At 42.0% G+C, this 23,040-nt stretch overlaps 1 protein-coding gene across 2 annotated transcripts in view; it reads left to right on the top strand.

Moving 5' to 3' along the window:
- The window catches only part of CNTNAP4 (contactin associated protein-like 4), a 329,264-nt gene that overhangs the window by 256,050 nt on the left and 50,174 nt on the right, over positions 1-23,040 (top strand). For both annotated transcript variants that reach the window (XM_006888821.1, XM_006888820.1), the window contains 3 exons: positions 1,441-1,568; positions 17,318-17,488; positions 18,469-18,687. In XM_006888821.1, coding sequence (XP_006888883.1) covers positions 1,441-1,568; positions 17,318-17,488; positions 18,469-18,687 — 518 coding nt within the window. The remainder of the gene's footprint in view (positions 1-1,440; positions 1,569-17,317; positions 17,489-18,468; positions 18,688-23,040) is intronic.

Raw genomic sequence — 23,040 nt, 5'->3', positions numbered from 1 at the left:
AAACCACATGCCTCTGGAAACTCTCTTAACATGGAGAAAACGATAGTTATAGAAAGGCTTCAGGTCTTTTGTTCATAGGGTCGCTATGAGTTGTGCTCAACTCAACAGCAATCAACAAGAACACAACATGGGCAGATAGCATGCCTTGACCAAACTCCTCCCACAGATGGCAGTTATAACCCAGGGAAATTATTTGTTTTAAAAAAAACCAAGAAACAAAACTTCATGAAATTACATGAAGTGAGCAATGAGGACCTAAACACATACAGGAGTTATTAGATTTGGGTCCCTCAGAACCTTGGAGAGAAGGGAACCCCAGTGGGGAAGAACAGGTTTATGTGGCTTTGCTGGGAGAGGGCTCAGCAGATCTAATGTGCTCATCACAGTTTAACTTCATAGAGAACATCTTTTCCTTCTTCTTTTTTGACTTGTGATATCAGAGAACAGTCTTTGCTGCTGCCAGACTGACTAGAGATTGAGGAGCAAATCCCAGAAACGAGGCAGCCTGGCCCAAGGAGAAAGCTACAGTCAGAAAAATGGAAAACAAACCAAAAAACATCGCAATACCAAAAATCTCAGTAGAAATTTCTAGTAGCCACTAATTATAAACAAATCCACTGCCATCGAGCTGACTCCAGCTCAGCCTATGCTGAGCTTTTCTACTGGGTTTCATAGGCCGTAAATCTTAATGGGAGCAGATTGCCGCCTCTTTTTCCTTCAGAGCAGCTGGTGGGTTCGAACTGCCAGTCTTTCAGTTAGCAGACCAACTTGTAACTCACTACACCACCAAGGCTCCTTGTCACAGGGGAGTTAGATTTTGGAATTTAAGTCCCACTGATTTAGCTAGGGAGCAGTGGCGGTGCAATGGTTAAAACACTGGACTGCTAATGGAAATATTGGTCTTGAGAACCCCACAGATTTTCTGTGGGGAAAAAAGACCTGGGGGTCTGCTTCCATAAACAATGGATAGCCTATAAAAATCCCTGTAGGAGTGTTCTTCCTTCTGAGTCAGATGTGACTCAGGGGCAAACAACAGTAACAATTTAGACATGATTTCTAAACCCTCCATTTTGCATAGAAAACCCAGAATATCCACTTCCTCACAGCAAAGACACTATCTTCAGTGGAGGGGTAACAATGGAAACTAACATCAATCATTATAGTAAACATAAATGAATTAACCATTCCAATTAGAAGGGAGAAAACGGCTAGCTGAATTTAAAAATTACCAGCCTTATTTTTGGCTAGAGAAGACATTCAGATGTTACCGCATTATTCTGGTTTCTACAAGCAATTTATCCTGACTCTTTTGTTGCGTGCAAATTTAGCTCCAACCGCCTTGGTTTTGAACTGCAAGAAGGATCACTGTTTGTTTTATAATTATGTTAATCAGAACGATTGTATGAGGGTTTTGTTTTTTCCCCCTCCTTGTTGTTACAGGACCAATGACACTGGATTCCTTTCTTACAAAGAACATCTGCCAGTGACTAAGATTGTGATTACAGATGCTGGTCGACCACAGTCAGAGGCAGCTTATAAACTGGGCCCCCTGCTCTGCCGGGGAGACAGTAAGTAGGAGCTGTGTGTGCTAAACCTGGGAGAGTAATGTCACCTCCCCATTATGCTTCTGATAATGCTTACGCAAATCACCATTATAAATGCAAGGGGTAATGTCTTCTAATCAGCCAACTAGTATATTTTTCTACAAGGAGCACTAGTGGTGGTGGTTGTTACATGTTCTGCTAACCAAAACGTCTGTAGTCTTATATCCAATCCGGCTGGAATCCACCAACTGCCCTGCAGAAGAAAGACGTGCAGTCCTCTCCCGTCACGATTTACAGCTTCGGAAGTCTGACACAAGATCACTAGGAGTCAGGATGCATTTGATGTCAGGGAGTTGAGTGTTTCATTTTCTTTACTTTACGGGGGAGCTTATAAAGCACAAACCCAGGGATTGAACATGCTAAGCTCTGGTGGCCTGTAGGTAGCGTGTTGCAGTGCCAATCCAAAGGCAGCCAGTTCTGTCCCACTAGCTGCTGCATGGGAGAAAGACTTACAGCTTCAGCAAACCCACTGGAGGGTCTGCCATGAGTCGGTTGGGAACACACACACAAGCTGCCCTACTGAAGAAAGATGTGGCAGAGTGCTTCCAGAAAGCTCCACAGCCTTGGGAGTCTATGGGACACGTCTCTGCTCAGTGCGTGAGGGCTGCAGAGCCCCCACTGAGTCCGCAGTAGTGAGCGTTGTGTGGTTGTGTGTGTACGTTGCAGCAGTCCTAAATCTCTGCCTGACATTACTCACGTGTGAACACCTCACCTCACTGCTAGGTGCACAATTGCTATGAACGTAAAATGAAGAAACAAGCCCACCTCCTCAGACTTCTTGCCAATGACTCGGGACTGACTCCTAGTGGGTTTCCGAGACTGTGAATCACACACGAGGGGATTGCCCATCTTACTTCCGCGAGTCTGCTGGTGAATTCAAACTGCCAGAAGGTGTGACCTTTGGGTTAACATCACAATTCTCTGCCTGAGCTCCCTATAAGAATGTATATGAGTCTACTGTTTGTCGAGGGTGTCTAGAGTGAAATTAGAGCATTAAATGGGATAAAATGTCAGCTTATTCAAATATATTTCAGCCTTTAATCTCATATTTTGTTTCTCTCTCTGTATGTGTTTGTATGTTTTACTTTAAACCAATGAGATTTAATGTTTCCTCTGTTCAGTATATTAATACTCTAAGTCAGAGACTTTAAACCCAAATATAGTTTCAGAGAAAATATATGTTTTCAGTAGGAAATGAAAAGCACATATGTACCCATTCATAGATTTTCTGTGACGCTCACTGCAATCAGAGACATTAGAGGCAGATACATTAATTATTGACGCCCTTGCTTACTTCCAGAACTCGAATAGAAATAGAAGAAATATTTGTTTACATTAAAAGTATACTCTGAAATAAAATTTTCCTCCAGGGACTCAATCAACAGAGAAGGGGATGGTCTGACAGTACCATGGATTTATGGAGCCACATAGCAGAAGTTTCTTAGTTTAAAAGCGTAGATGATACTGGCCTATAAAAATTTATATATTCAGTGTTAAGAAAACGGTGTGCTATTAGACCCACCATCCCTGATCTTTATCGTCGCTTGCTCACGGCTCTGCTGCAAAGACTTACACAATCGCATGAAGATGATACAGGGAGAGCGAATCGTCTCTGCAAAGGGATGAAGTTGTAAACTCGAGATGTATGCAGGGCATTCTGTGTGGCTCCAAGAGAAATGCTTCCTACGCTTGATGTGCGCAACTCCTAAAAAGGTGTAACCAGGGTGAAAGATTAGGGAGCCCTGTTGGCATAGTGTGTAGCATATCAGATTAGTAACCTAAAGGTTGGCGGTTCGAATCTACCAGCCACTTCTTGGGAGAAGGATGGGCATTCTCTTTCTGGAAATATTTACAGCCTCTAAAGCCTACTGGGGCTCTCACATGAGTCAAAAGTGACTCAGTGAATGTGGGTTCGCTTTGATTTTGGGGTGGATGTTTACAGAGACAATTGGCTGTCCGTTTTCCTGTTGATAAATGCTTTGCTTTGCTACACTGGCCGCAGTGTAGCATCTTCCTAGGTCCTCCATGTGTTTTCTGTTTCTGGTTACCCTCCTTCCCTATCCTTTCCTGCTTTCAGAGTTCTGTCTCTGGGCAAATGCTACCATCTTGATCGCAACAGGTTGTTTATTCTAAGGTGTGAGGGCCTCTCTGTGTTACTGCCACTTTCCAGGCCTTTCTGTTGTTTAGCTGAAAGTTGAGTCAAAAGAGTGAGTTCAGTTTTAGACGTGAAGAGCATCTCAGAGCCACAGACTCAGTGGTTCCACTAGTCTCTATCGGACCAGTGAGCTCAGTCTTTATGGTGAATTCTGCGTTTTTCTCCCACTCCATCCAGGGCCTCTGATTCCTTTCAACTATGACTGGAACCTGCCATTCATTTGGGTTGGCTTCCTCAACCCACTGCCCGCAAGCCTTGGTAATGGCGCTGCCGTGACTGAAGTCATCACCAGTTCTCCACTATAGGGTTTCTTTCTCCGAACCTCTTGCTGCGAGCCTTAGCACATATCACCCTTTCCCTCAGAGCAGTAGCTCTTGGTTTGGGTGTGTCCAGTGGTCATTCAGTCATCTATGGAAACATCTTTGCTGTCATGATTGGAAGTATTGGCAGTTAACCTGGTGGCCAATAATGCTGCTGTCTCATAAGGCACATGGCGGCCCTCTACAATAAAGAATGATCTGCTACTTGGTCAATATTACTGAGACAGAAGAACTCTAGCTTACCATATTGAACATTAGAGTTCACGGGAGTGACCATGGGAATACAGAGAATAGGCGACAACATTCACAGGAAGAACTCACAAATATTATCCATAGGGATTTGACCACTGACCCAAGGGCTGAGCCTTCCTGATGGTTCGAGTTTACCAGCGACTCCAAAGGAGAGGACCGGGCAGTTGCCTCGCTTGTGATTCACAGGCTCGGAACCCAGTAGAGAAGGGTTGCCTAGGGGACATAACTCACTGGATGGCAGTGAGTCTGAGGTTTTGTAACCAAAGAACAAAAGAAAACAAGAAACCCAGTCACTCTGCAGTGCATTGTGACATCCACGTCAAATTGCCCTCAACGGATTTTCAGTGACTGTGACCCTTCAGCAAGGGTTGCCACATGGGTCTTTCAAAGCTCCTGTGATTGGTTTGTGGTCATGAATTTAACCTGTTGGTCACCCAAGGGTTCCTTCAAACTATTGGGCTGGATATATTTCCTTTCGTTCTGAATTCCATAGCCAGCATTTCTTTGTGTTCTGTGGCATTAGGTGGTGGTGTGGAGAAGTTTGAAGCCACACTGATTCTCCCACCTTGTCAGTGACATTCTAAGAGCTCTAGCTGTGCCGTGGTTAAAGGAATGGTCAGCATTTCAGATACAGCCACCCCTCCTCGGGAGAAAGAGGAGCTAGTCTACTCCCGTAGAGAGTTCCAGCTTCTGAAAACCTGTGGACGGTCTCTTGCATCTTCTAGGGTCACTGGGAGGTGGAATCACTGCAGGCGTCGAGGTGGGTTTAACATTGAGAGGTTGACGGAAAGATTGGCATTTGACCTCATTAGTTATTGTGAGAAAGAAATGGGTAGTAATCTGTTTCTGGAAAGCTTACAGCTTTGAAAACCCTGCAGGGTTTCAATGGGTCAGAAGCAATTAGATGACAAGTGTGTGCTTTGCTTTTTTCAGTGACTTTCCGAAAACTGACAGGAATAAGGAATTCAGCGAGGGTAGATTTCAGGGCTTGCGTCTATGGTATCCATTAGGTCGAACCAAAATACCGCCGTCAGGTCGGTTCTGACTCATTGTGACCCTATAGAACGTAGTAGGACTGCCAGTAAGGTTCCCACAGCTGTAGACCTTTATAGGAACAGCCTGCCAAGCTTTCTCCCAAGCTTCTGTGTTTGAACTTTTGACCTTCTGATTAGTAGACCCAGAGTAGACGTGATGTGGTAAAATATATACGTATATTTTATAGGCCATGGACATTTTTGTTGCAAGCTTAAGTTTAATTTCTCTTCTCAGATCATTAATCTGACTGATAGAATGATGGCTTGTTGGGAGTTTTTTTTTTTTAAAAAAACACTCTTTGGCATCTGAAGTTCTAGGTTTAATTGAGGTACACCTCTCAAACTTACATAGAGAAGATTGTCTTTAAGTTTCTTATTCTGAAACATACCTGAGCCATTGAAATGCCTTTCTTTATTCTGTCTGTATTGATGAGTACAGCTGTCTGAGAAATCGCAGCTGCCAATGCATGGAATGCATCATCAAAGGTGCGTGGAGCAGTGGCTCTGTCCACGTGGCGTAAAGGAGCCCAGCCCTCTGATGCGGTGGTGTGTATCCCTGTTCCACGGCCCTGGAGATCAAGCTTGTCCCCGGTCTCTGGGCTGGTTAGGGCACTGTCCTGTATAGTCCTTATCTTCTCGGTACCTAGCTGTTGGGGCCTAGTTTCCTGAAAGAAAGAAACAGGTGCATGTAACTGCAGATGCAAAATCCTTTGCTAGAAAGGGATACAGGCTCATTTACCTTCTCTTCTATTTGACGTATTTCTCTGCCAGTTGGCGGTCTACATCTGAAATACGAACATCCACAAATGAAAGTCAATTCTATTTATAAAGTCTTCAAACCCATAGTCCAGTCCGGGAGTCAGCTCTGACTCCTGGTCACCTTCCGTCTAGTTTCCGAAGGTGCCCGTGCTGACAAGGCCTCAGCTTTCTCCCACGGAGCGGCTGGTAGGTCTGAACCATGGCATTTTAGTTAGGAGCCCAACCCATAATCCATAGAGTATAACTTTACAGGCTCCACGATGCTTGGTCATCCTCCAATATGAGAAAATGACTGACGTGTACTTCACTTTTTCTGTTTCATTGTGTTTTGTCTCCATGGGTTCCTTTCTCTAATTTTTGCAGTTTCTCCATCTTTGTATCTCCCCCTCCTTCCACTTTTTCCTGTTTTTCTTTTCTCTCTCCCTTCCCTCCCTTCTTCCCATTTGCTTAATGAAGCATTTAAATGGATTTATTGGGATACATGGAAAAGACCGAACCAAGAGCATCTATTCTAGGCTTTCTGATGGCTACTCTGAGACAAGAAATATTGTAAGCACCTTTGGCAATTAACTGAGCACTTGTATTGTGATGTGTCTCCTGAGACAGAGCAATGGCCAGAAGAGACAAGCATTCCTGCATTCTGGAGCTTCCAATTTATCAGGGTTCCGAGTAGGGGTGAGAAGGATAGGCAACCAACAACGAAAGAAATCTAGGGTGTGTCAGATGTGGGTGAAAGAGGAAAGCTGACACAGAAGGGAGCTGATAGCGTTGACCGTTCAAAGACAGACAGTCCTTGGAAGGTCACGAAGAAGATGCCACTGGAGCCAAGCCCTGAAGGGAAAGGTGCCAAGGACATGGCAGAGCATACACCAGAAAGAAAGAAAATTGTATCATGACTGAGAGATTGGATGCAACTGATTTGTTCCAGGAATAGCAAGACGATCCATGTGGTTGGAGCAGATGGAGCTGGGGAAGAACAGCAGAAAGCTATTTAGAGCTCCTCTCTTTATTGTCAATGATAGTGTCAAAATATTTGGGTGGGGAATCTCACAAAAATATACTCTCAATGTACTTTTGAAGCTAAGCACCTACCTTCATTTTCCACCGAAAACATTTCATTCATTTGAGTCAGGCACTTGGGCATTTTGATTTGCTCAGACCAGGACAATTCAATGTCCAATAACTTGAGTAATTAAGCTTGATCATAAACTCATCTTTATCTTTGTAACTGAACCACTGGCCTCTGATTTGACCACACCGTAATACGTTGGTAAGAGGAACTTGATCTTATGTGGTTCAGATTCATCTTGATATTTTCTGTTTCTAAAAAAATATGGCCATTTGTTGAATGGCTTGAGAAATTATGGTACATTCACACAATGGAATACTATGCAGCATGCGGGAGCAATAATTTTGTAAATTATGACCTAACTTGGGAGGGACTGGAGAGCATTATGCTAAGTGAACTAACTCAGTCCCACAAGGATAAATATTGTATAACACAGTTATTGTAGAAAGAGTATAAGGATCCAGGAGGGGTGGGAGAGGCTGGAAGCAGAGGGATGTGGAAGAGGGGATTAATCATTGGGTTGTACAATTTGATAGGTAGGAGGGTGAGGGAAATGGAAGGAATTTGTATTAGAATTCTGTAAATAAACTAATGGAGAAAAAGAAAATAAAAAATATGACCATATTTTAAGTTCAAAATAGAGTGCTTCAAATAAAATAAAGCTGTCACATGCAGAGGGAACCCTCTTCCAATGTTGTTGGTTTTGTGTACGGTTAAGTCAGAACTGATATCACTGACCTTCCAGCAGCAGACAGTAAATCACACGGGAGGAGATTGCCTCTCTTTATCCCTCGGAGCAACTCATGGATTCGAACTGTGTACCTTTGGGTTGGAAGCATAGCTCCTTACCACTAGGCCACCAGAGCTCCCTCCTTTTCCAGTATCTAATTCTGTTCTCCACTGCTCTAAGCTTTATTGTGACCTTTCTAAGAATGACAACTGTGACCTAACTTCATTCATTTCATTTCATCCTCTCTTACACTAAAAAAGGATGAGATAGAAATGATTTCCCCTTCATTTTCTTTTACGTTAAACTTGCATTTGTTTGCATGTGTGTCTTTGATAAATAAACATATATACACCTGTCCATGCACTTGATAAAGAGCCCTGATAGTGTAGGACCTTACTGGGCTGCTAACAGAAAGGTTGATGGTTCGAAACCGCCAGCTGCTCTGTAAGAGAGAAAAGAGGCTGCTTATGCCTGCTACAATCTCTAGACCCTTGGAACACTAACTGGAGGTCAGTGGGAGGGCTGGGTATGGACTTGCTACAGTTTTAAGTAGACCAGATATAAGAATTATAGAGAAATATCTTGTTTAGAGAGTTTATAAAATCTCTTGATAAAGAAAGCCACTTCTTTTTCTGCTTTCACAAGAGGCATTTTCATTTCTTCTCACCACACCACACATTATACACATGCATGTGTTGGGGTGTTAGAGGGTTGTTTATGAAAACATCTTTGAGCAGCTTTGTTCTTTTTTGCTATTGAACTACTGATCTGCAAACCCCAAACTGTAATTATCTCCAGCCAGCTTTCATTTTCTTCATTTTTATTTTGCTTACATTAATTCCTCTGAGGTTTTCATAAGCAACAGAAAACAGTAATGGAAATGCAAAAAGAACAGCTGGTGAGTTACAAAAGTAATGTATAAGTTTTTCAGTTCTTGTAAGCTAATCTTACCCTTCAAATTTCTGTTTTTAAAAAAATCTACCAATTTCTTCTTCAGTTGTTTGTTGTTGTGTTTTTTGTTTTTATGTTGTTGTTTTTTAAATATCCTGATGGCACTTTTGGCTGGTAAAAAGTCCTTTACTTTTGCATTTTCATTTTGTGAGGATACATGTTTATATAAGGTGAGGTAAGGTATTTGAACCGATCAAAAGGAAGGATACAAAGGAAAATTGAAAATTGGATTTTATCAAAATTGAAAACTTATTCAAAGAAAGATTCTGTTCAGAGGATTGGAGAAACTTGCTAAGCACATTCCTAATGAAGAACCAGACTCTCTAGAAAACATAAAACACTCTCAAAATCAACAAGGCAGGAAGCACGCGAAACAGTCAGAACTTGGACAAAAAGCTGGAGGAGATATTTTGCTCACGAGGACAATATACCAAAACCAAACCCGATGCCACTGAGGAACTCTGATAGTGAGCCCGCCTGTCGGGCAGAGTAGAACTGCCCCGCAAGTCTTCCTGTAACTGCCTGCTCTTTCTCTTACCAATTGGATTTGAACCACTGACCTTTTGTTCAACAACTGAGTGCACTTTAACCGCAGGGCTACCAGGATTCCCTTGAAGAGGTTTAGAGATGACTAAAAGCCCATGAAACGTTATTTAATAACATTAAACACTAAGGAAATATGCATTAAAACCACAGTGAGATGTTATAAAATACAAGTCAGAATGAGTTTAAAAAGTTAAATTAAAAAAAAAAAAAGTAGTGTTAAGATCAAATGTTGGCAAGAGAGCAGAGAAACCAAATCGATTATTTCTTGCTGATGGGAATATGAAACAGTACTGAGACTCTGGGAGACAGTTTGGCAATTTAATAACAAACTAAAAATAAAATTACCATATAACCTAGCTAGATATTGTTTTCTTGCACAGTTGCTCCAGAAAATAAAAACTTACTCAAAATGTGCACACAAATATTTCTAGCAGCATTTTTTTTATAAGAATCAAAAACTGGAAGCACGCCAGGTGCCCTTCAACAGGTAAATGGTTAAATAGAGCGTAGTACATCCAAACCGTGAAATGCTACCCAGCAATAAATAGGAATCAGTATTGATATGTGCAGCAGCCTGCATGAATGGCCAGGGAGAATGCGGAGTGAAGGGGGGGGGAAATAAATGTAGTCTAGTCTTTAAAGGCTGCGTACTCTACCTATTTGTATAACATTTCTGAAACTGTAGAAATGAAAAACATATTAAAGCTTGTCAAGGCAATTCGAATGCACCAGTGGCTCCACAGGAGAAAGGTGGGCAGTCTCTTCCTATGGGATTTACATCCTTGGAAACCAGGGGGATGTTAGCTATGATTCACGATGTGGCAATGAGTGAGATTTGCAGGGTTAAAGAGAGAGGGGAAGGAGAGAGTGGGGGTGGCCGTGAAAGGGCCTTTGTGTATTTCTTGATGGTGATGATCTTTGTGACTATATCCATGTCAGCATCCTGGCTGCCACGTTGGAGTCCGTAGTTGTACAGAAATGTTTCCACTGAGAAAAACTAGGCAGAGGGTTCACAGGGTTACAACTGATCTCAAAATGAAAATTTTTATTGAAATAAATCTCGTTCCAGTTTCCACTTTGGAGCTTCTAAATGTGGTTGGTGATCAGATCATTGCTTGCCTTGATATCTTACAATTTGACTTTCCTTTTTTTTATGTAGGATTTTTTCATTTTCTACTAGTTTATTTACAAAATTCTAATACATTGTTTTCAAGAACAAATTCTTTCCACTTTCCTCACCACCACCACCACCCATCAAATTGTACAACCCCAATAATTAATCCCCTCTTCCCCTGCACATCCTCATCCCTCTGCTTCCAGCCTCTCCCACCCCTCCTGGATCCTTATACGCATTCTACAGTAATGGTTTTATGCAATATTTATCCTTGGGGGTGTGAGTTAGGTCACTCAGCATAATGCTCTCCAGTCCCTCCCAAGTTAGGTCATAATTTACAAAGTTATTGCTCCTGCGTGCTGCATAATATTCCATTGTGTGAATGTACCATAATTTCTCAATCCATTCGTTTGTGGTTGGACCTCTGGGCTGTTTCCATGTTCTTGGGATGGTGAGTAATGCTGCTATGAACATTGGTGTACAAATCTCCATTTGTGTCTCAGTTCCAATTTCAATTTGACTTTCTTTAGTTTGCTTTCAAGAACAGCGATCTGGACATTTTATATAATTTGAATGTGAGAAATAAAAATTTAAAAAAAAATTATTTCAGAAAATAATGTATTTTTTTTAAATGTTGTTGTATACCGCTGAGGTGGAACTAGCCCATAGCCGATGCACCACTTGGTTTTCAGAGGCAGGAAATTATACAGGAAGAGATTGACCATTTTTCTCCTATGGAGCAGCTGCTGGATTTGAACCTTTTACTTTTGTATTGGCATGTAATTCCTTAACACTAAGCCACTAGAAGTCCCTTAAAAAAAAAGTCTTGTTTTAAAATATTCTAGTTTTATTTTTAAAAAAGACATTATGATTTAATTCCCATCCCTCACATATCACCTATTTAAAGCATCTGGATCAATGGCTTTTAATATATTTATGGAATTGCAAAACCATCAACCTCAAACCTACACAACAAATCCACAGCCTTTTGATTGATTATGCCTAATACTGAACCCCCGCTGGGTTTCTGAGGCTGTAAATCTTTGCGAGGAATCACCCATCCTTCTCCCTAGGATTAACTGAGGCAGCCGAGGGCTTTGAACCCACAACCTCTCAATTAGCAGTCCAACAAACAGTGCATGACACTGTACAATAAATATCGCCATAGTCAGTTTTAAAACACTGTTGTTACCTCATGAAAAAGCCATCTACTCCTTAGCTCTTACCTCCCTAACCCAAATTCTGTTGTTTGAAATTTATTATTCACAGAGGCAATATATTAATGAAATAAGTAACAGTTTGTTGTTGTTATGTGCCGTCGAGTCATTTGCGACTCATAGCGACCCTATGCACAACAGCCCTAAACCCTGCAAACCCTGCTCTATCCTGTGCCAATTGCACTGCCTCCGACACACCCATCCCGATTACCCCAGTCACTGAATCAGTCCATCTATCTCATAGAGGGTCTTCACCTCCTGCGTCCTCGCTCCACCCTCCCAAGCATGATGTCCCTCTCCAAGGACCCGTCCCTCCTGGCAACATGCCCAAAGTATGTCAGACGAAGCCCCAGAATCCTTGCCTCCAAGGAGTTGCTTAGTTTAATCCTCTCCAGGATGAATCTGTTTGTTTTCTTGGCAGTCCATGGTACATTCAGTACTCTTCTCCAGCACCACAGCTCAAAGGCATCAATTCTCCTTCTGTCCTCCCTAGTCATTGTCCAACTCTCTGATGCATAACAAGTGATTGCAAAAACCATGGCCTGTATCAGGCAGACCTGAGTCTCCAGAGAGACACCGTTGCTCTTGAGTACTTTAGAGAGGTCCCTAACAGCAGACTTTCCCATCGCAATATGCTTTTTTATTTCCTGACTGCTGGTACCAAGAGTGTTGACTGTGGAGCCGAGCAAACTGAAGCTGTGAACAATCTCAATCTCTTCACCATCCATCCTGATGCTACTGATTGGTCCAGTGGTGAGAATCTTTGTCTTCTTGACATTGAGCCTCAGTCCATACTGAAGGCTGGCAAAAGAACTATTTAAGAGCCCATTCGTAATCTTACCCTGTTAATAAGTGAATTTTCCTAAATGAGTTTTATTTTTTCTTTTTAATTTGGAACGAAATACCTCAGAGTCCGTCTCTTTCTCCTCTGTTACTAACTGTGCGTATCCAGATCCAGAAAGCCCCAAACCTGCAATTGTGGAGTGGATTTGGACTCATAGTAAACTGTAGTAAAGTAGAAAGGGAGTGGCCCTGCCCCAGAGGGGTTTGTGGGCTCTAAATCCTCATGACGTGACCAGCACATGATGACTAAAGCAAGGAGAGGCCCAGAGAGGTGTAGGAGGGTCAGTGGGAATCAGAAATACAGGAAACAGCTGGGGAAATAGTGATTCCATTGTGGGTATTGAAATGAATGTTGTGTAGGAATGGTTGAATGAAAAATTCTTTTGCTTTGTACATTTTCACTCAAATAATAACAGTTTTTAAAAGGAGAACACTTCTGGGGAGAAAAAATTCTTCTGAGAAGCAGCTGGTGGATGGAAAGCAGTGAGTGACCTTTTGGTTAGCAGCCCAATGCTTTGTACATGATGCCACCAGGACTTCTCAGATGAATAGGAAACAGAGTGGAAAGATCAAAGAAAGGATCCCCCCCCCCACGCCTCTTTTCAGATAGCTAAGACCTTATGGTGAATCTAATTGGAAATGTATATTAATTATTAATTACTCAATTAATGACTTAGCATAGTGCCTTGTGACTTGTTTTTGTTTGTGGTGATGAAAGGGGTTCTTACTGCGTCTGACTGCAGTTCAGACAGTGATCAGCACCATTTGGACCGGCCACTGTGTGGCTTTGTGGATGCTCTTAGGTGCCCTGGGTTGGTTCTTTTCACCCCACCTGAGCCATGCACTTCTCTCTTCAAAGGCCAGGCAGCCCTCCGCCTGAGCCTGCCTGCTGTGCTCAGCCCCACCTTCCCCCAGGGCAACCCAGCTTCTAAGTACAGCCTGGGAGAGCCAGCTATCATCTGCCATTAACATGATTGGATCATGGGTAGATTGGCTTTTGTTCCCTTATAATTGCTTTGCATTAGTGGCAATCTCTTAAATCCAACCCAACATCCTTCTGTCATTTTCTACTGAGTGTACATCTGCAAAATAAGGTTTGCTAAACTAGACAGAATAGACAGTGTTACAGGGAGAGTGTTTAAGCTACCTATGATAATAAACCATCCCATTACTTTAAAAGCATTCATTGTACAGATAGCAGCAATTCAAAGAACTGTTCCTCTTTAAACCAACCCCCTAAATCTCCCCATAGGATGCATTATTGGCTTAGTTATACTATAAACACAAAACAAATTAAATGCTACATCTTGTAATAATGTTATCTAATTGAGACAGTTTAAGCAGCTCTCAGTGTTTCTCCTCCACTCAGACCACATAAGTAAGATTTAATAATACTCTAAGGTCATTTTCAATTTTCATAGGTAATATTTTAATAGAAAAGATATTTCATTTTCTTCTAAAAAAATAAGCTTTCCAAAATACACCTATATTATTTGTCCTATCTAGATATTTTGCACTTTTGTGCATTTTTTTCCCCTAGCCATGAACATTTCCAGCTGTAGAGGAAATAAGAGACTTGATATATCTGGACAAACTAGAGTTTCATTTAAGAAAAAAAGAAAGAAAAGGCAAAGATTCTCAACTCAATAAGATTGCATTGTGCTTGTCCATAGGAGTGGGGATGACATACTAGGCTAGTAACCAAAAGGCCAGCAGTTCAAATCCACCAGCTCTTCTCCAGAGGAAGATACACCATCTCCTTTCAAAAGCATCAGAAATCCAATGGAGAATCCTGTCGAGTCAGAATTGACTCTATAGCCGTGTTTTGCTTTGTTTTTCCTTGAGATTGTTCATCTAGGAAATAGAATTGACCCTTGAACAAGTTCTCCAAGGAGAAGGTGAAAATAAGTAAGAGAGATACAGGCAGTGTTTGCTGCTTGGTGCATCCAGAACGTACAGGATATCAATTAAAACCTAAGAAACAGGTAGAAGCAGGATCCAGTGTGTGTGAGATATATATATATATATTTTTTAGCTCTAGCAAGGTATCTGTTCCCACCTGACGTAATGGGGTGTTGTTTTGAAATTGCTGTTTTCCAACTTCAGAGGATGAATACACCTTTCTTCCAGGAGGTTAATTTAGATAGAATTTGTTCCTGTGGGGGCCAGTTTGCATGGCGGCAGATGCTTTAAACTGAGGCTGCATATTTATATTGACTGCGTGGAGAGCTAGCTGGCAGCAGCCACGCCGCGGAGCTCATTTCTCAGATAATACTCCTCATCTACCATGCTTATCTGGCCAGATTTCACTCCTGTCACTTCGTGCCACCGCATTTATATTTTATTCCTCACCCATCCTGCAATGTATGGTCCATGGTGGTTTTTCCAAAAGGAAAGTTGCAGATATTTGGGGGGGCAGGGGGGGATATGTATAGAAAATGAAGATAAGAATTTGAATGGAAAATGACATAGTCATTAAACTTTATAGTCCATAAGAAAAGAATTTCAGATCTCTTAATTTTTGGCCCAACCTCTGAAATAGCAACTCCCTCTTTTGAAAGGAGTCCTGGTGATGGAGGAGGCTAAGTGCTGGACTAGCAAAGGAGAGGTCGGCAGTTTGAGCCCACAGCTCATCTACAGGGGAAAGAGGAGACAGTCAACTCCAGTTAAGATTTACAGCCTTTTGTGATTGACTTGTTTACATAAAACCATTACTATTAAAAGGGAGCTCTGGTCGCCTTGTGGGTGAGAGGTTGTGCTGCCAACCCAGGAGCAGGCAGTTCGAATCCACCAGCTGCTCCACGGAGGACAGATGGGCAATCTTCTCCCTACCTGTTTACAGCCTCTGAACCTGCTGTGAGTTGGTTCTGACTCAACAGCACAAAGCAACAACATTCTAAGAAGCCGGAGAACGTTTATACACAGAATCAACTGGGTATGGTTAGCAGGGAGGGGAGCTGGTGGGGAGAGGAGGAGAAAAGGAATAGAGGATAAACACTTCTTCAGGGAGTGAAGGGAGAGATCGCATGGAATGAACAGATGATCAGACATCGTGTGTACTGTCATTAGTGCAGTGGATCAAAGTGGGATGGAATGAGTACGGAATGAGGGTTGCAGAGTGGATTATATTTGGGGTGAGGGTGGGGTTGGGCGGTGTGCGGGGGGGGGGGATTGTGTACCAATGAAGGAGTTTTTCTTTTGCTTTTCAAGGAGAGGAGCAAATGGGGGGGGTTGGAGGGGGGACGGGGAGAAAAGTGCAACAAAGAATGAATGGAATTCCCAAATCTCTGTAGATGTTCATTGAAATGAAAAATAAATAAATTAATTTTAAAAAAGAAATAAAAAAAAATGGGATGGAATGATTGAAAACTCAGTATGCTCTGTAAACTTGCACTCAGATCACAATTCAAAATGAAAAGGAATCCGGAGGCTGGTACTTGATGGAGGGTCATTATGAGTTGAAATGACCAGGGTTTGGTTTGTGGGGTCTCTCGAGTGTTTTAAAACTTTCTGAATACCTTTCTCACCGATTGTCTTTGGACTCTTACCCAACAGTCTGCCTACTTTTTTTTTTTTTCTGTTGCAAAATGAATGATGGATTTGAATCATTCACCTTTTAATTGAGGGTTCTGTGGCCTAGTGATAAGAATCTGTGCTGCAATCCTGTAGGCACACGGTTCGAATCCATGAGCTGATCCGCAGGAGGAGGATAGGAAGTCTCCTCCCATGCAAACTGACTGCTTCTGAAAACCTGCCGAAGGGTCCTCTATGTTCAGATCCAACTCAATGCTTCACAACAGCCACCACCTTTTTATTAGAAACACAACATGCAGTGAACACCACCAGAGTGCCTTATAGTTAAAAGGGGGTGGTGGTGGCATAGAATAAATGTGATTGAGAATCCTGGTATTACTATTATTCTTTAAATGTCCCTGCTAAAGAAAAGTAAGAGATGGTTTTGCCTGGAGAGAGTCCTTTCATGAGACCATCATCAGCCCAGCACAGAGCATACCACTGCCTGGTCTTTAATTAGAGGAAACTGTTTTGAATGCCACTTTCAGTTCTGAAAATCACAGGGCCCACTAATGGGAACAGTTAGCTGAGCAGTGTGAAGGTGCGATGTGTTTGTGTTAGAAGTGTCAGAACAGAAAACACTTTGCGCTTTCTGAGGGTTTTGTCATTCAAAGTTAGGTAAGGTGTTAACATTTTCAAGGAACAGGAGAGAGAAAAAATGAAGATGCTTAATGTTTGGCAGATCCATATAATCAGATGACTTTAGGAGATGAGGATGTGTGCAATGGTCTCTTTCTTCTATAAAATATAAATTTATACTGCTTCCACAATGACCATTCGTCTCTTCCCAAGGAAGAATGGGATTCTAATCTATGTCACATTGTCATATATGTGCCTATCGTTCCAACCCTCTACCCAAAGGGATTCTGACTCACAGGGTGGCGGACAGGGTTTCTGAGACTGAAAATCTTTATTTCCCCTGCAGATCAGGTAGTGGATTTGATCCATCAACCTTTCAGTTATAAGCCTAACGTGTCCTGGGCTGTATCACCAGGATTCTTTACAAAGGGGGGAAAAAATAGAAGGGGAAAAAAAAATAAAGGATATATTTATATATTAACAACATCTTTAAGAATAAAATATTATAGAAAATCTAATTGTGTCATTAATTTTTATTATTTTTCACTTTTCTTCCCCCTTTTAAAAACAGGGTCATTTTGGAATTCTGCTTCCTTCAATACTGAAGCCTCCTACCTTCATTTCCCTACATTCCACGGAGAGCTCAGCGCCGACGTGTCTTTCTTTTTTAAGACAACAGCTTCATCTGGAGTGTTTTTGGAGAACCTGGGGATTACTGACTTTATACGCATCGAGCTACGCTGTGAGTCTCCCTTTTCAGAAATTTACCAGCACTAACTTTAAAGCACTTACGTCTCTACTTCACCTGCTGGATCTTCTTACTGTATCCTCTTTTTAAAATGGTCAAAATTTTCAATGAGCCTTTTTAATAAGAAAACAAGTTTATATTTATAGAAAAGCAAACCTAACTTCTTGCCATAGAACAAGAATTGACTCATAGCTGATCCAGTGGGTTTTCAGAGGCTATAAACAAATGTTGTTGTTGTTGTTGTTGTTGTTGTTGTTGTTTTTAGGTGCCATCAATTCAGGTACCGCTCATAGCGACCATCTGTCATGCACGGGGTCTCTATGAGGGAAAGTTGACTAGATGGCACCAAAGAAGGGTATTGAGATTCATGCTATGGAACAAAAGGTGTATGGATGCTTGAATTTGCTTTGACAACTTTCATTTAAGAAAGAAAAATAAGTTAAAGTTACCCCAGATAGATTAGTATGTTTTGCTGATATTTCTGTCATAATAAGCCTTAATAAGTAAACAAGTAAAAAAGGACATTTAAAAAAATCAAAAGGGATTATAATTCAACTAGTTTAGGAAATAAAAGAAGGCCCCTAAATCTTCAGTTAACTGCCAAATGACTTAATTAAAAACCAGCCAGTCATCCCATTTTCATAGAGTCACAGACTGCTACTAATAGAGCTGTAGCCATGCTTTAAAATGACAAAAGATTTGAGTCATTGTATACAAGTTATTTTTTAAGTTTTGAGCAAAAGTTCACTATTTAGTGATAATAAAAAATGGATCTGGAAGATGAAGTTGTTTTCCCCCCTGAAAGGAGAGGGGATGAACTGTCCCGGCATCAGAGGGTAGGATGCCACAGGTTCCCTCCATCTGATGGTGCCTTTCCATTTGGGAGGGGTGGTTATACTGTGGTGCAGCGTCTCACAGCTCAAGTCCCAACCCCGTGCACTAACTTCAGCGACCTCCATGTCTGATGTGCCCAGCTCCGGCAGAAGTGACCTTTTCCTTTGACGTGGGGAACGGGCCTTTGGAAATCTCGGTGCAGTCGCCCACACGTTTCAACGACAACCAGTGGCACCACGTTCGAGTCGAAAGGAACGTGAAGGAGGCGTCCATCCAGGTGGATCGGCTCCTGCAGAGGACCCAGCCAGCCCCAGCTGACGGGCACGCACTGCTGCAGCTCAACAGCCAGCTCTTCGTGGGTAAGCTCCGCTGGGGGGAGGCCTGTTGGGTCCTTGGCTGGTGTAGGTGTCAAGATGGGTCGGGAGAGGGTGGGCCAACCAGAAAAAAGCACAATGACAACCGCAGCTCCGAGTCAGGAAGATCACTGTTGCAGGGCTGGCTCCGGGTGTCATTGACTTGGAACCTTCTCTCCAGCTGTGCCATTTTTCTTCTTCCTCACCAACCTGTGAAATGGGTGATGCTTTGCACGGAGGTTCTGGGGGGCATCAGAGATCCATCCAGCCAATGAGATCCAAGTCTGGGTTTGGCTTACTTATACCTCGGTGCTGGTAAAATCAGATGATTTGATTTATTTGGGGTTTTGATTTTATTGCTTTGCTTTTAACATCAGTGCTTTTAGCCTGTGAATAGCTGTGTTACTCTATTTGCCTTAGAGATGGAGACCCATCCGTGAACAACTTTGCTCCCAGAGTCCCTCGTAGTGTTGTTTCTGAAAGTCCCTGGTCAACCTACTGCTCATTCTCATCCAAATCGTCACTCCTGTACTCCCTCCTGCCATTCACCCTGCGTTTAGAACCTTGATAACGGGAGTCTTCGGGACTCCTTTCTTTTCTGTTGCATCCTTGCTAAGTACTTTATAGAACTCATGTTTCGTTAGGTGCCTCTGAGCTGACGACACACGCATAGCAACCCTGTGAACAAGAGATGGGAACCATTCCCCGTCCTGTGCCGTCCACACCATCCCTGATATACTCAAAACCGTTGTTACAGTCACCTTGTTGATCCATCTCATTGAGGGTCTTTTTCTCTTCCTCCAGCCCTCTACCTTTTCCAAAGACTGACCCCTCCTGACAACATGCCCAAAGTGACTATCCTTGTTTCCAAGGAGCACCCTGGTTGCACTTTCTCCAAAACAGATCTGTTATTTTGGCAGTACTTGGGACAGTCAGTAGTGTTCACCAACACTGTTATTCAAAGGCATTTATTTTTCTTCTGTCATCTTTATTTACTGTTCAACTTTCAGATGCATAGGAAGCAGTTGAAAAGCCTGTGGCTTGGATCAGGTGCACCTTAGTCTTTAAACTGAAATCATTTCTCTTTAGAACATTGGAGAGTCCTTGACAACAGATTTTCCCAATGTAACACACCTTTTAATTTCTTGATTGTTGTAACCATGATTGTTGATTGTGGATCCAAGTAAAATGAAATTGTTGACAGCTTCAGTCTTTATCATGATATTGCCATTGGTTTAGAACTTATGGATTGTGGAAATTAAGGAATTATTGTTTACCTGGTCATTTCTTGTATGTTTTCATGTAAACAGCATAACAGCACTGTCAAGAACAATGTGTAAAAAAATTTAAAAAAAAAATTAAAAAAAAGAACAATGTGTAAAAAATTACCAGAAGTCAAGATTATATAGCACAAGCTTTTCAGAGATGTCATTGTAGGTAGGTGCCTTTGGGTTGGCTCTGTCTTATAACAACCCTACCTATCATAAAGGGAACCCTGGAGGCTTAGTGGTAAGGAATTGTGCTGCCTCCACAAAGGTATGCAGTTCAAATCCACCAGCTACTCCGTGGGAGAAAGATGGGCAGTCCACTCCAGTGTAGTCTGCTGCCTCTGCAAACTCACTGGAGGGTCAGCTGTCAGTCCATTCTGTGGTACAGTAACATCAACAACATCCAATAGGAAAAATTGCTGCTCAGTCTTGTACCATCCTCACAGTCGGCTGTGATTGAACCCATTGTAACAGCCATTGTGCCCACCTGAACGATACACTAGAACAAAGTGCCTCAAAACCCCATAAGACTCACTCACTCCTGTGACGTCAGTTCTGGCTCAGAGCAATTCTCCCTCAAGCTTCAGAGGCTGAAAATCCCAATGGCAGGAGCCTGTCCCTGTTTCTCTCATGGAGTCGCTGGGGGGATTTGAACTGCCAGCGATGCTCATTCTTTGAGTCTGTAGGACAGCAGCTCGCCACAGTCTATGCCACCAGAGCACCCATCAAATCCCCGTGGATGTTTCCTATTAACACTCTTGTCGTTTTAGCTCCCTCCCACTCCAAAGGTTGAGGCTTATTTGTGACATATTTTACTAAGCCACATTTAAGATTTCTCATGAATTTATATACTCATTCTTTCCCTATCAATTATTCTTTCTTTTGCCCAATAAATATTTAATGAACTGTTTCGACAAGTAGGATCTATACCAGACAATCTTGTCTTCTGGCCCCTAGACAGACTTATCTAAGGATATGGGAATAGCAGAAGAATACATGAACAAATATATATAACTTTCCTTTTAATAACTTGCTGGAGGCTCCCCAGTCAGGAAATTGACATAGATATTTCTTGAATTACAAAAATCGAGAGATGGCCACAACAAAAGGTATGGCAATTTAAAATCTGTCAGTAACTTGGAAATAGCCTTCCTATTCTTGGAAATTGAGAGGGCTGAAACAGTTCTCAAATATGTCAGTGAAATCGGCTGCATTTTGCTTGTAGATGACCTTTCATCCTTGGTAAGAATTTCAGCTTCATAGAGATTGGAGTCACTATATATTGTGGCTGATGAGAGTCCTGTCCGTAATGTGATTTCAGGTGTAGAGGTACCGCTGTGAAATCACTGACTGTGTTAGAAAAGGCTTGAGCCCTTTTTGCTGTCAATTATGTGATATATTTTTAATAAGGCTTGAGGAGATCTCATTATTATTGACGCAATCGGTGAGACCTTTGACATGACCATGTCTATTCTGATTCAAGGCTAGATGTATTTTCTGGAGTCTTTAAAATGGAAAGCTTTATTATATCTACGTCAAGTTCATGGAAAATTCAAAAGAAAGTTAGAAAGCAAAATCTCTGAGGGGAAAAAGAAATGTAAAATTCCCTCCAGGTAACTGGTAATGCATTGACATGGTTTCCCAAAAGATTCAGTCTTGTATTGTGACAGATCATTGGTGCTAAAGAAATCTAATAAGGTGCCTCTTTGTAGTCTTCTCCAGAGCAAGGATGTCAGCTTAAAAACTAAGGTACACTTGATCCAAGTCTTGGTGTTTTCAGTTGCTTCCTTTGCATCCAAAACCTAGACAATTAATAAAGAAGATTAAAGAAGAACTGATGTGTTTGAATTGTGGTGTTATTGAAGAGTACTGAATATCTAGAGGGGGCCTTCACAAGGAAACGGTTTTCTGACATATTAACACATTCAAAAAAAGTAGAAGCGATCATTGTTCCGGGCTGAAAGTCAAGGTTTCCTTGTATGAGAAATAATGTTGTTGTTGTCGTTATGTGCCATCAAGTCGTTTGCGACTCATAGCGACCCTATGTACGACAGCCCTAAACCCTGCTCTATCCTGTGCCAATCGCCTCTGACACACCCATCCCGATTACCCCAGTCACTGAATCAATCCACCTCATAAAAAAAAGTCTTGTTTTAAAATATTCTTGTTTTATTTTTAAAAAAGACATTATGATTTCATTCCCATCCCTCACATATCACCTATTTAAAGCATCTGGATCAATAGCTTTTAATATATTTATGGAATTGCAAAACCATCAACCTCAAACCTACACAACAAATCCCCAGCCCTTAAATTGATTGTGCCTAATAGTGAACCCCCGCTGGGTTTCTGAGGCTGTAAATCTTTGAGAGGAATCACCCATCCTTCTCCCTAGGATTAGGTGAGGCAGCCGAGGGCTTTGAACCCACAACCTCTCAATTAGCAGCCCAACAAACAGTGCATGACACCGTACAATAAATATCGCCATAGTCAGTTTTAAAACACTGTTGTTACCCCACGAAAAAGCCCTCTACTCCTTAGCTGTCATGACCAGTCCTATTACCTCCCTAACCCACATTCTGTTGTTTGAAATTTCTTTTTCACAGAGGCAATATATTAATGATATAAGCAACAGTTTGTTGTTGTTATATGCTGTTGAGTCATTTGCGACTCATAGCGACCTTATGCACAACAGCCGTAAACCCTGCTCTATCCTGTGCCAATCTCATTGCCTCTGACACACCCATCCCGATTACCCCAGTCACTGAATCAGTCCACCTCACAGAGGGTCTTCTCCTCCTGCGCTGTCCCTCTACCCTCCCAAGCATGATGTCCCTCTCCAAGGACCTGTCTCTCCTTACAACATGTCCAAAGTATGTCAGACGAAGCCCCAGAATCCTTGCCTCCAAGGAGTTGCTTGGTTTAACCCTCTCCAGGATGAATCTGTTTGTTTTCTTGGCAGTCCATGGAACATTCAATACTCTTCTCTAGCACCACAACTCAAAGGTGTCAATTCTCCTTCTGTCCTCCCTAGTCATTGTCCAACTCCCTGATGCATAACAAGCGATTGCAAAGATCATGGCCTGTATCA

Source organism: Elephantulus edwardii, unplaced genomic scaffold (assembly GCF_000299155.1).
Source record: "Elephantulus edwardii isolate Elephantulus edwardi_28Jun2011 unplaced genomic scaffold, EleEdw1.0 scaffold00072, whole genome shotgun sequence".
NCBI classification, from domain to species: domain Eukaryota; kingdom Metazoa; phylum Chordata; class Mammalia; order Macroscelidea; family Macroscelididae; genus Elephantulus; species Elephantulus edwardii.
Note: the sequence above shows the minus strand (reverse complement) of the source record. Positions and strands in the feature narration are given on the sequence as shown.